This window comes from Atractosteus spatula, chromosome 23, assembly GCF_055471065.1.
Source record: "Atractosteus spatula isolate fAtrSpa1 chromosome 23, fAtrSpa1.hap1, whole genome shotgun sequence".
Lineage (NCBI taxonomy): Eukaryota > Metazoa > Chordata > Actinopteri > Semionotiformes > Lepisosteidae > Atractosteus > Atractosteus spatula.
The window spans coordinates 1931815-1946429 of NC_142728.1; the positions used below are offsets into that span (position 1 = coordinate 1931815).

General features: G+C 36.0%; 1 protein-coding gene across 6 annotated transcripts in view; it reads right to left on the bottom strand.

The window, feature by feature from the left end:
- The window catches only part of dennd1a (DENN domain containing 1A), a 267700-nt gene that overhangs the window by 116844 nt on the left and 136241 nt on the right, over positions 1-14615 (bottom strand). For all 6 annotated transcript variants that reach the window (XM_088940720.1, XM_088940718.1, XM_088940719.1 and 3 more), the window contains one exon: positions 7020-7065. In XM_088940720.1, the coding sequence (XP_088796846.1) occupies positions 7020-7065 (46 nt within the window). The remainder of the gene's footprint in view (positions 1-7019; positions 7066-14615) is intronic.

Consider the following 14615-nt stretch of genomic DNA (forward strand, 5'->3'; position numbering starts at 1 on the left):
CCGGTTTAAACAAAAATGTTAAGTTAATGATGGCAAATAAATAAAATTGTATTTTATTCCTTCTATCAGCATATTGATTATTTCTATTTTCAAATGCATCATAATTAATAATAAAAATAATGATAATAGTTGTGCTCTTAACATCAAAACACAAAAATGTTAGTTTGTGCAATTTCTCCAGGCATGCTTCCCAGTTAAATCAGTGTATATTGAGCTAGATATGAGAGCTGCATAGAGCTATAAATGTGTTTGAAATACATCTGTCAGTTTCAATAAAGACATGCTGCACTACAAGCAAGCATTATGGCAAATGGGCAATACATACTCAATATTTGTAAACACTTATAACTGAAAGACCACAAACTGACTTTTCCAACATATAAAATACAGCACTGGAAAAAGTATAAGCGCAGCTTTTTAAAAATAAAATGAACAGGGTCTACAGGTAAAATATGCCCAGCCATATTTTAGCCTTAGCAGCAATAAAAAGAAGGAATCTTCATTTTGTCACCATATAAAATAAAAAAGGATGCATAAACAGTCTGAAAACCCAAAATATTCTGTGTACTTTAAAAAACTATTGACTAAATTAAACAATAAAGCAAAGTTAAATTATGAAAGAATCCACAAATTCTGGTGCGTTTTTACTGTACATGCAAGTTTCACTTTTAGTGCAACACGAATATAAAAGTTTATACACATGTATTACAAAAAAGCCAGTGCCTTTCTTCGTGGAAGAAAAGGAAAAACAAGAAGAGAGCTTCTTAATTGATACAAAAATGGCCCATCACAAAATCAAATGGATCTGAATTCACCCTGAACAAGGGCTTGGAAATGCAGTTTGTTTACTATGACATGTTGTCTTCTCCTGGGCAGGAAGACCTGTGTATATAAAAGTTTATGATTTTAGTGGCCCAGCCAGTAGCCACAAAGACTTAATGAAATCCTCTCGAGATTTACAATCTGAAGTGGCTATTCAACAGAGAGACATGGTAAGAGGAGACATGGCCTTTGACCCTGCAGCCTTTTCATCCTGCTCAGCGTGTGGCTTTCTGACCCCCCCCCGTGAGTCCCCACCCTTCTGCCAACACCTACCCAGCTTCTCAAGCTCCCAGCACAAAACACTAACAGCTGCACCACGCCAACGTGCCGCATAAATGTACCTGTTCATCAGGTTCCCAGAGCCTGACTACAGCCACTGTGGACTTCACTGTGGACACTTCTCAACCACGCAGCTGGAATATCCAGAGCTCATGGAGCTACCTGATCCCAATAGTAAGTGCACTTAGGGCAAAAAAAAAAGTTTTTACCTCCTGAGATTCCTCTCTGTAACGCCCTTCAAAGGTTTGGATCGTTCTCCTCCTTCAGAAAGACACTAATCCAATCTATTTATTTTTCTGGAAGTAGTAAGTCAGTAATAGTAAAATTATTAAGTAAAAATAAAAAGTAACTAGATTCTATTTTTAGTAAAAGGCTGAATTCCCCTTTATATTACTATTATATATATATTATTGATACTGGAAAACGCAAAAAGAGAAACAACTCCTCAAGTTCTGTTGACACAAACCACTTTGTTGAGACCACAGGAAAGCACACAAAAATGTCAAATTTCCAACTTTGAATATCTATATGAAAACATTAAAGATCACATGCTAGCATTGATTGAACGTTTTGCAATTTCTTTGGACATTCTGCTCAATGCAGCTGAGCAAAGGATCTCAGATTAGAAAAAACACATCACGCACTGTATTAAATATCAAGGCCCCGGCAATCCATAAACAAGATGGTATCTCATCTCGAAAAAGGGAGCCAGCAGATAACTTGAGCTTTGGGCTAGCATCTTTCTCCAGGCTACAAGTTTTTTTTGACAGAACACAGCCATGTCAAGAACAGTCATTTTTCCTCTCTTCTACATTGCAGTTATGTCTCCAAAAAAGTGAAGTGGTCGATTTGATATGTTCACAAAGCATTTCATAAGTAAAAATTAAAATCATGCACAGACATAATCTACAATAGGGAAACAAACTGGTGATATTTAGATAGAATAATTTTAAAAACATATAATCTCTATTATAATAATAGTAATACCAATAAAAATACAGGACTTATATACTGTATCTGCATCTTAAGGTGAAAACACACTTCTCTGTTACTGCAAATTAGGAAACAATGGCTTCTACTAAGTGGGTCTTCCTTTTTTTCTCCTTTCGAACTGAAACTGTAAACATTTAAAGGCATTATTGAAGAATTACAATTCTGTGTGCCCAACCAAACTCTCAGCTGTACACCTATGATAAAATTTGTTTAGCAATGTTTATGGCTCTGTAGTTCCCAGTATTTTATACTGAATAATTAATATGTTAAGTTTTGGGTGACGTGAGTTAAAAATTGTATAACCGGAGGATATGGAAAAGACATCTTGAAAATATTATCTTCTTGTCAGAGGTTAAAAAACTAGAGATGGCCATTCAGCCCATCTTAATAAATGCTGCTGTTAATTAAACAGAACAAAAGAACAATTATCAAACACACTTCATCCAAATCAACAACAACTCCTTCTGTGACACAAGTGGCAGCACAGTACAAAGGTCATACAGGGTGTAATTCTCTTTGTATGTGGACAAACATAACATTTTTTTTTACTTTTAGAAAAAACCTCCACATTCAATGTGATTCTGATTAAGACATTAAATTCAATCCCCGATTTAACAGATCAAGAACCTTTAGGACATGGCTGTTTAAAATAACTTTTGTGGTCACCTTTGAAGTGGGTTTATAGATCTCTGGATTTGAATCTCCTCCGTAATGACAAACTAGGTGATGATAGGAAAATTGAGAAGATAGACATCAGAAACAGCTCCTGACTTTCCAGTGGGATTCTTTTATAATAAATCATGGTCTTGGCCTTTGCCCCCAAACAGGAGACTATCTTAATGCAAAAGGATTTCAGACAGAACAAATTTTAAGTGCAAAGCACTAAGATAAGTTCAATGGATGTATTTAATAAAAAGCAACAGTTGTTCCAAAACAAAAATACATTCTTTTTAAGGCAAAAAATGCACTTGTGCATTCTAACATTTAATACATCTTAAACAATCAAATTTGGTTGATTAGGTGTCTGTTTTTTAATCTGTCCATTACATTGTGTGATGTTGAATTTTAGGGATCAGCAATGAACAGCACACCACGTTTCTTCAGCATTTTCATTTTTACAGCATTTTATTTTTACCTTTCATAAAACATTAGACGCTTCGAGGAGAATTTTACCAAGCATATTTTACTTTCTAAAATGCTGATTATGTTTGGAGTAAATACCAACTTTTCTAAAAGCTAAATCGCATGCTTACCAACATACAGTATAATGTATCCTGAAGTGCACATGTCCACTCAAAGAGCCCTCTTTGAGCTTGTGACCAATATGTTTTGAGTCAATAAACTTTGAGTACCAGCCACTGTCAATCTCAGATGCATTAGGAGTCATTTTGGCTTCTAAAGCCCTTTTATGTTCTTAACACAGCAAATGGAAATCTCACATGGTAGAAAACTTGAAGGACTGAAAATATAATTGGTGGTATAAAATAAAAACAGACACTCAGAGGACTCTTAAGGAGTCTCAGAACTCCTTTTTGAGCATGTCTTTAATCTAAAAAAAGGGGAAAACAACAAATATGAGGTGCGACTGCGAGAGTCCAATGGAAAAGAACTTGCTGCCCTCAGCTTCCAATTGAAGGCACTGTGTGGAAAGTGAGTCTAGATTGTTAAGTCCCAAGTCAACAGAGCCAGAGCTCACGTACCAAAATGACATGTGTATCACCAAACTGCCACATACCCCGGTGGAAGGTTTTATGCATTGAAGAGACACAAAGGAAAAGGTTTTCACAGCTGGGCAAAGCAGTAACATCGCAGAAGATACCCTCAGGACTTTTAGGCCTAATGGTGGGGCAATTTTCTCGCTGCACTGTGTGTTTAGGTCTATGTTTTGGCTGGGACAGCTTTCGAAGCACGGGCTAATTAAGATTTTCGTGTGGAGCAATTTTGATGGCGCGAAGCGTGTTGGTATCTTACATTTGAATTTTAAAAATGTCACCTCAAGGGGTCTTTCTCTTAGCACAGTCCTCTGAGCATACAGTATACAATTTGGCAGACTATGAAGAGGAGGAATCAAGTGCAGAGTACGGTTACACATACAGTAAAACAAGCAGCAAGTATAAAAAGAAAATATTAAGTGTGGATTTTGCTTGCATGTGCCTAACTACAGTATATTGGGTATACAGTATTAACATACAGTAGGCTATACTTACATACAGCATCTTGACTAGTTTTTAATAAAGAGATCAAGTAAAAGAAGGTGTCCCAGTGAATAGATTAACAGTGAAATGTGTGGAAACGTGTCTGCAGACATTGACATGGGAAGAAGCTCTGTGTTGCATGGTAGTTCACTTTAGCATCATCTTATTGCCAGTGGATCTTTACAATGAAGCCCATGCTAGTCAATCGCTCAATCAATCAATACCAATACAGGTTTCAGCTGTCAGCCAGAAGGCATGCTGTCGAAGTGCACAACTGTCACCTTAGTGAAAAATGCTGATACAAACAGGAGCAAAATAGCCATCTTTATATTTATCACTATTATATTAGACATTATTTACATGTGGAGGAGCAAGTAATAGGTTTATTCCATGCTGAAAACGTTGTGTTTTCTTTCTTCTCTTTTCAGCATGGATGGCATAAACCTATTACTTGTTCCTTTGCAGCCTACGCATGCTGACGCAGCTCCCCACCTGAATTATTTACATGTGTTTTGTTCATGACTACTTCTAAAAGAGTGTTCACCAAAATAATTTTCAACAACAAATACTTATTGCAGGCAATAATTATAATGAGTCCTTTGTAAGGATGTATACACTGTATGTGGCTGATACAGATAGAGTTGTGTGGACATAAACATCCATACTGTATTATTATTATTATTTGGTTTCAAATATATGCACATAAATAAGCAACAAGACAACACAAAGACTTTTCTGAATGAAGAAGAAGAATGGCAAATAATTGACCGTTTTTGGTATTTCACTGACATTATGCAATTAACTCCATTGTCACCAAATAAGCATGTAATTTAGAGGTCACTCAAGACTAAAATCTAAGCACTCCTCAGTCATCAAGAACCCGATTTCTCTTAATTAAGTAGATCGTTTGCTTGATTCATCATTAACTTACAGGTTTTGCCAATCTCTAAAAACAGGTGACCTATAAGTCTTATACTGTACTGTATGTGTAATACTGGTGATGGGAAAACAATTTTACATTTCACGTTTGCTGGATGCTACTTATGTTCAACACTATATTCAGGTCTCTCCCACCAGCACCAGGCCTCTCCCTCTGAAAGAACTTGGAGGCACAAAGTTGAAATAGAGATTTGCAGCCTTTTCATAACAAAACAGAAAAATGCAATCATGTCTCACAGGACATAAAAAAAACTTTCAAGTAAGAGCAGATGTCTGAATGCAGTAATTTCACACTACACAAAAAATAAGGCACGGTTAACTGATTTTCAAAATTCCTTTGTAATTTAAAAAGTCTTTCAAGCTTGTACTTGTAGTGAGGTTTTAAACCTAGGGATGAAACAAAAACAAAATTCTACTACACTACTCTGAAATGTGTACTGATAAAATCTGTCCCCGAGTGCTCTGCTAGTGCCACCAAATACTGACACAAGAAGGATGCATAGTGGACAGAAAACAATCTCCGTTAACCTATGTTTATGGACAAACGACAACTCATCCTTCCATTATTCATAACTCTGTTGAAGATGGTGGTGGCGAACTTGAACTTTACCCTTTACCCAGAAGGCACAGGGAATAAGCAGGCACTACACGCTGGTCAGGAGAGCACACAACACAGGGCCAATGTAGGGATGCCACTTAACACAGCCGGCAAGATTTTGGAAGGTGGAAGGAAAAGAGAGAACCAAAACAAAGCCCATGCAAAGCCCATGTGCGGGAACATGCGAACTCCACACAGTAAGTGTCCATGTCTGGAACTGAACCTGGGGTCTAAGAGCTGTGAGCCAGCTGTGCTTTTTTGCTTCCAATTAAATGGCAAGCACATAATCTTCTGTGCTTAACTATTCGTCTGTCTGCAGTTCTTGCACTCAACCTGATATACATCCTGTACAAAAGCTGACTGACTCTAAAATCCCACTAAGCAATTTTACAATCCGGAGATGGTGCATGTATAAGAACATAAAATCCAGCAGAAAGCTGAAGTCATCATTTCACTGCGCCTACTTTCTTTCATAAATTGCTTGAAGTATTTTTTTTTTATTTCCTAAATGACTCTTTAGTTTTCCATTAAGAAAAAAACAGAAATCTGTTTTCAGAATTCAGGGTACTGCTAAGGCTTTCTCATTTCTTCTTCCTAATGAACACACTGCTAAAGAAAGTTAATATCGACATAGTCAGGAGAATTTGAACACGATTTATGGTATAGTAGGAGCCTTGGAATTTTACCAGACTTTAATACACTGTAACAAACACACAATAGTAGAGATCAGTTCCAAAAAGTGACTAAATGTTTGATTAGCTGAGAGAAATTACTTCCCGAACATGGAAAATTAATAAGAGGAATAGAAAGAATTATATATTATTTTTTTCATATTCATACTGTATTTGAAAATACTTCGGCCTCAATAACTATCAATACCTATTAAAAAACTTTTTTCGTATCACTCCCTTTTTAAATAAAAAAACAGTGAACATACTGTATGCTGCCAAGGGAAAGGAGAAAAAATAATCGTAAGTAAAAGCTTAAAAAAAGATTTAGAAGTAAAATGTCTTTCTATTTATTTTTAGGAGACATTTGACAATTTTTACTTGAAGTCAAGGAGCATTCAATCTCTGTGAAAATGTATATGTAATTCAAGCAACATTTTCAGATACTGCAACAGTAGCAGTTTATGCCTGTGCTTTCCAACCATATACAATAATGTAATGTTAATAAGAGTCAAACAAACTTACCTCCATTAAACTAGAATGCACTCCGATGAGGTAGGGCATAGGGGCACTGTAAAAAACAAACATTCAAATTACCTCACAGTCTTGTGGAATAAAAATGCTGATGTTTAATCATGCTGATATTAAACACTGTTGAAAAATCAATGGTCTGTCAGGAATTAAACGCACACATTCACAATTTACCTAAAAGACTTCCTGACATTTTTCAACAATGGTCAAAACATGTGGAATAATGCAAGCTCTGAAGGTTATGTTAAACTTCATTATATTTGAAACATAAATTAGGATGCCAATAACTTTGTCCAAACCTATAAAAATCACTTTCCTAAATAAAAAAATTTACAAAAAGTGAACCTAACCATCAATGAACAACCACAAAATACTCTTCCCTTGTGCAAATACCCACATATAATATTACTTTTGAGCTGAGAATCCATTTGCATTTTACAATGTAAAAAATATGGAGCTACACAATCAAAATATTTTGTCCAGAACACACTTAAAATGCATTTTTTTCAGTAGTTAATGATCTTCATTGGCAGAATGTCAGTTGCAGAAAGATTCATATTCCCTTACATTGCCAAGAAGGTGTCAGAGTTTTTCAAATTACAAGGTACATAACTACAAAATGCAAGAGAACTGTAACAAACATATTTCACAATGAGACTGAAAAATGTTAATGCAAAAAAACTGTACTCCCTTGTCTCCCCTATATTGTTACAAATCAGAATTCAAACAAAAAGGACAAAATTTTGAACATTTAACAACTGTATTTTTAGATGACCATATCTAGTTTTGGGGGCGTGTTAAAGAAATTACTTGACATTCTGTGGTTAGAGCTGTCTCTAGGGTCTTTCCACAGCAAATACAGTGCTTTACAAGTACCCATGCTATATTTGCTTATTAATATCCTTCAATGGGAAGACATGTGCTAAGACAGAAGTACAGTATATGCGTATGTCCAAATCATAAGTTCAAAAATGTTTAACCAGATGGCAAATTTAGACTGAGTGCTAAACTTACAAACAGGATATCTATGCAGACTGAGAGATATATTTTTAAAAGTGCTTTCTCCTGTTTCTAAGTGTAGACGTATATAGATAGACAAAATACAAAACCATGTTCTGGCAGAATAACAGAAATAATGACAGCCAACAGTATAAAGAGGACAACATAAAATGACAGTAAGTATTCAACATGGTAAAAAAAAAACCAAACAAACCAAATCCGTTTTCCACAAAGCCTGTCTGTATCTTTTTACACTCAAATGCGTTTGTATCCCTTCACTGCAATAATGAGACTCAAGTCACATGTCTGTGCGCGAGTGTCTTTTTGTTTAGTGGCACTGCAGTCAGTCAAACCGAACTTCAGCTGCCATCTGCAATGTCAGGCACATCTCGAGATAGAAAACTGGAAGTTAAGTGTAAGATTTATTTTAGAGTTCCATATTATGCAAAACATTTCTGACAGATAAGTTAAAAAAAACAATCATTATTCACTAATATAAGAAAAACCTCTGGGAAATTCCTACTGATACATCAAAACCCTAACAAAAAATTGGTTTGTAACCGGTGTTCTATTTTGAGTTGTTCAATAAAATCAATCGATCGATAGAAAATTGCATAGAAAAGAATGTTTCCACTGATTAATATACCTTACGGGCTTTTACATGACCAAAATATGACACTGTATTTCTGAATTCTAGAACAATGGCAGACAATTTTACAATGCACAGCATTTCAGAAAAAAAAAAATCTTTTTTTTTTCAGGTATCTACATGCGGAATTTTATCTGAATGACTGCAAATGTGCTGCAATAACTGTTCAGCAACAGATTTGGGCTTCAAATGTCTGTGATGGAACTGTGTGTGGATGGTCTAACCCTATAAAGCAAAGGAATAACTAAATGTGCAAAATCAGTCTCAAAGTCTATTATGCAAAGGTTTAAGGATTTAATTCTAAACGCAAAGGGTGACAAAAGTGTTGCTGTGCTCTAAATCACCATGCAAGTCCTTTATTCCACTGCTGGAGGACAGAGTTCTCCCATCAGTCCATCCACAGATCAGATCCCACTTCATTACATCTAACCTCTTAATTTCACCCACACATTATCCTACATTATCTTGGTCTTCTCTCCTTCCTTAAGTGCCACTTCAGAATTGTCTTTGGCCAGTGCTGAACCTTTCAAAACTGATGGACAGCGTATTCCATTGTAAAAATTTACAATGGAGAATGATTCTGACTTTTCTACACAGGTGGGGACGCAACCACACTGAAACATTTTCAGTGCATGCTACAGTATATTTTAAATTTTCCTCCTCTTTCCAGTGACTCCAAAATGCTGCTATCTTTAGAGAAAAAACAGATGACAAGGCTGTTGCTATGCACCTGATAACCCGTGGGTAAATACGATACATGTGAACACCTCTGCCCAAGCCTTCTGACCTCCTACAGCCGACTGCAAAGGTATATGGTACAGATACAGAAAAACGGCTGCTTTAATGAGTCTAAAATAATGATTTAGAGGTAATGTGTTCTGTGGTGATATGAGAAAGAAGAACTACCTTATGCTAATATTTCTACCATTTTGGAATATGAAATACTCTAGGCTATTTATCTGACATGTAAAACTCCTTTTTGCAAAGGAATGAAAGTAGTTGTAATAAGAAAATGAACGGAACATGTATATCCATACTTACTGGATAGATTTTGTAACATTACCTTGTACTATTTTTATCACTATTATTAAAAACATTTGAATGCATACTTAGAGAGGTAAAAGCACTGTTGTATTCAAGCCTATCCAAGATTTTCTCTGTCTCATGAATAGATGACCAACATCTCCCTTTAGAAAAGCTCCTTTTTATCAATTGCAGTGATGGGATTTTTTGGTTTTGACGTGTTTCTATATTGGTTCTGTGGTAGATCAAAGACACTGATAAAAATATACCAAACACCAGACATGTGTTGATTTTCCAATACTTTGATTTTCATGTGCAGTGTTCTTATTTGCTTAGGAAATCAACCCTGCAGAAGTAATGGGCTGTTCTGTACAATTTCCACAGTTCTCTGTAAAAATCGTGAAAATAGGATATACGTCAGTTTGTGAAAGAAACACTTACTGTATAAAAGAGGCTGCTGTTGGTTTCAAAACTCATTTGCTGCGGTTTACACACCTCTTACTACATATATCATCCCAGGCACCATCGAAACAATTCATTTTTTTTCTGCAAACAACCTTCCCTTCGTAGCTATTGTTTTTTTTTTTTAAGATCACATTATGAAAATAAGGCCGTTCAGGGTTTAAGAATGCAGGGCCAAAGTACCCTTTTCATACCGAAGGCACTGAAAATAGTTTTCTGAAATGAGATGTAGTGGGGAACATGTCTCTGTCAGAACTGCCTTCCTTAGGAATGTTCATATATCAGACAGAGTGGCCCAGCCTCCTTCAGGTCACACTGAAATGAGCATGTTTCTAATTAAGTAGCTTCAGAACACGACAGCTTCAATGTCAGAAAAGCCAAGTCCTGGCCACTGCAGGAAGTCGAAAGAGTGCAAAAACGTCTCATCTACTGAGGGCCTAGAAACTATAATGAAAGGAAGCAGGGAGACTGCTGGATTCTGTAAATCCCAGTAATTTGTTAATGTGTTGAAATAAAAAAAAAGGAAAAAAAAACTGTCATCGAGCACATACGCAGAATTTGGATCCACAGAACTTAATTAACAGCACTGCAACCTCTTTTCAATCTTCTGAAACTAACAGAAGAAAGGTTTAATTAAAACACCACAATACATGTCTTTTTTCACAGGAATTGTAACACACAGCAAAATATTCTTTCAAGGAGAAAAAAAAACAAGGTAATGGGGTTGATTTGTAAGTTTTATAATAAACCACAAAATAATAGCTATTAATGCTCTGCTCTATGTTTAGCCAAAAGGTCAGAAATTCTGAAGATAACACTGTCAAACACGTCAAACACAAAACTATTAACTCTAATTAAAAAAATATTTCTCTTATTCCCGCTCTTATCATTATCACCATCATTTCAGAAGATGATCTTACCAAGGATGAGTTAAAATTTACAAAAAATACAAAGTATGTATGCTTTTAAGTACAATGCACTAGGATATGACAAACAGATATATCAGTTTTCTTGACTACCTTTCCCAAATGAGTAATATCTTAAAGGATTAAGGAAAATAGCCACCTGTCCATCTCTATCCAGTACTGCTCACCTGAATAATAGCACTATGATAGTTTGTCTTTATGACTAGTAAACTTGGATCAAAGCAAAATACTGGCTACAGAGAACACATTATTGAACAAGAAAGTTCTGCACTGAATTAAGCAGGTTTACCAGTCTGCAGCTACGGACTGCAGATGTGTCTCTAAGGTTTTCCTTTTTTTCCATCGATTTGTTCTCAATCCAAAAAAGCTGCCAGTGGAAAAAAAACGATCAAAATGGACACCAGTTTGTACTGAAACTAAAATCTCACCTCGTTTTAAGCCAGAAGTGCCAACAGTGTTACTCTGTTTTTAGAAGGTCATAAAAACATGAGGAAAGTAGAATCCATGCAAAAGTTTGGTTAGATACCTAAACGGCACAATGCATTTTTTCCAAAACACGTAATTAAATTAGAAAACATGCTATGCCTTCCAGCTCTATCACAAACCGTACACAGACAAGCCTTAATGCTGCACAGTATTGTTGCACAGCCGATATCATCGTATGAATGATTTAGGTTTGGGGCAAAACAAGAAATAATTAGCAGCTTACCCCCTCCTCCCTCCCTCATATACTCTTAATTAACACCAGACCACTCAGAAAGCCTGGAGATAAAATCTGCTATTTGGACAAAATGACCAAAAACATATTGTTTCATTTATATAAACACGTGCAAATCGCTGCCAGTCATTTCATAAATATACTGATGACACATAAATTGATGGAAAAGGCATCCATTCAGAAAATTACAATGTGTGATTATCAGTCTAATTAAAGTACATGATGACCCCATTAATTGGCTGCTGTATTTTCAGTTTTTCCTATTTTACTAATTAGTTTATCTTTGGTAATTACAGGTTTCATAATAAGACTTTTTAACCTATTAGGCAGCCCACACAGTGAGCTCTATTTGTTGTACAGCCTAATGTAAAGAGAACGGCAAAAACATTTCTGAATTAAATCTCCGAAAAGGATTTTGTCAAGGTGCACACTTTGTCTGCACCTGCTCTCTCAACAGCAGGTTCCGAACAGAAACCCTTCTTAACACAACTTTTGTGCCACAGCCAGAGAAAATATAATCTTCATTCCCGATGCGAAAAACCTCTTGCGGTCCACTCATGAGTCTTGAAGGCTCCAGCCTGCGTTGCACCTGAAGTGAATCTGGCAGCAATGGCCTTCATGTGTTAATTACACATGCAAAGCCTATTATACAAAGAAAAGGCACCTGCTGGCAGCGAAAATGAATAGAATCTGCCCTTCCTCTGCAGTGAGTAAATTGAAGGCTCATTTGGATTGGAGATAATAGTTTTCAGATTGCATTTTCATGTATCCCCGAGATGGGGATGTACTTAACATTTAAATCATCCACAGGGGAACAAACCTCCTTCAAATTTAAATGTTTCAGGCTCCTGGCACTTCACTTAAAACTCTGGTTATCCCTGCTGGCTCCCTTACATTTGTCGTCAGAGCTTGTTAGTAAAAGATATGGAAGGGTATAGGGAATACAGAACAATAATCAAATTATGAGCTCTGAATTCATTTCCAAAGCAGAACTCACAACTCCCACCCCCACCAGCCGAACTGGAAATAATATTTTCCCATTTTTTCCGAAATGCTATTTTTTTGACATGCTAATCTTCATAATGCACAGTATATATTCCAAGGCATACATCCCTGTGCTCATAAAAATACATCTGAAATTCATTCTGCAACAAAAAAGGATCAATCTGTTCTAAAGTAATGAAAATGACAAAATAAAAGCGTTAAATGAGGAAATCGTTTGATGGTAAGATTTCTTTGTTACCACATTTTGAAGGCAATCTTAGAGACCATAACACCGACTGATTGTATACTGAAACCTAGTTCATTAAATGAAAACTCTTGTGTAATAATGACCTTAATTGTGTAACAGAATCGTTTACACCACCTTACTCTAACCTAACAAACAAAAAATGCATTTAAAATATAACACATTCTAAAATTTTCTAGGTTATTTTCTCTATCTGGGCTCAACTTGGAGCTGAGGGTGTTTGATGTGGCCCCTAACAAAAACTGATAAATACAGATAATGGCAAACAAATTCCTTAAATGACTGAACTTATAACTAAAATCTGATGAAAACCTCCTTTTTAATGAAAACATGTACAGTACTTTCATGATACTCTACGTATAAGTGATACATAATCTTATTTCCAGGTAAAGTATGCAGATTGAGCAAAGAAATGACTGATCAATATAACTACAAGTTTGCATTAAATGGGTGCTGTTTAATTAAAAGGGACTGCAAAACTGAAAGATCTAGTAAACACAGCTAGTCACAGGTGTTCAATAAGTAGAAGCACATTGTCAAATAAGGATAGTAATACAGGCTCTGTAAACTGTGGCACTGAAAGAAAGATATTGGTCTCAGTTGCTTATTATTATCTCCCAGGCTTTTCTTACAATTAAATGCCAGTATCCTTAAATACTGGGTCTGTCTCTGTTTGAAGTTGATTGAAAAAAGCATGCACAATGGAGTTCAGGAGGAAGGTGAGATCATAATCTGGCACATGCTTGCCTACTGTATGTATATAAATCTCGCACCCAGGTCGTCCCTTCACGGATCTCTCTCGCATCTCCCCCACCTGCCTACCTAGACCCTTGGAGCAGCTCCCTGGCTCAATCCTTGCAATAGTGAAGGGGCCAGGGGGCTTGTCCTTATGGCTAGACAGTCACTCTCTCAGCTAGGTGACTCACGTCAAGTACTCTCTAAATATTTCGCATGCATTAGGATATAATATCAACAATTGATATTCGGATTGGAGTAAAATGTGCTCATATACCTGTAGCTGTTTTGTAGACAGATAAAACGTGAGTAAAACAGTCTTTATCGACTTGATAAAGACATTTAAATGAAGTGAAATGAAAGACACTACATTATAATAGCCCAGTAAAGTCAGCGTCAGATTTGAAATACAAAGGCAGATTTTAGCCAGCCTTAAATACACAATTTACTGCAAAGTAAAACACAGGAAGTGCAGTGCACTGTCAACAAAAGAGATGCATTATACAGTATATAAATTACAAACACTACTAAGATCATGTTTCAATTCTCTTATCGTCAACTGTATTTTTAATTACAACCTGAAAGCTCTGTTTTCTTGCATTTAGAATGGCATGTCCCTTTTTTTAAATAAAAATACCCGAAGCTCACATACATTATGCAAACCTAATAGTTTGATGTTGTTTTTTATGGTTAAAGCAGCTTAGTTCATCATTGCAGAACTGTTTCAGCACAAAGCAAAGAAATGCCACAGCACACACACAACTCAGTGGAATAAAGGTTAATCTTTTATCTGAGAGATTTTGAAATGTGATGGACGGTGTAGTAGATA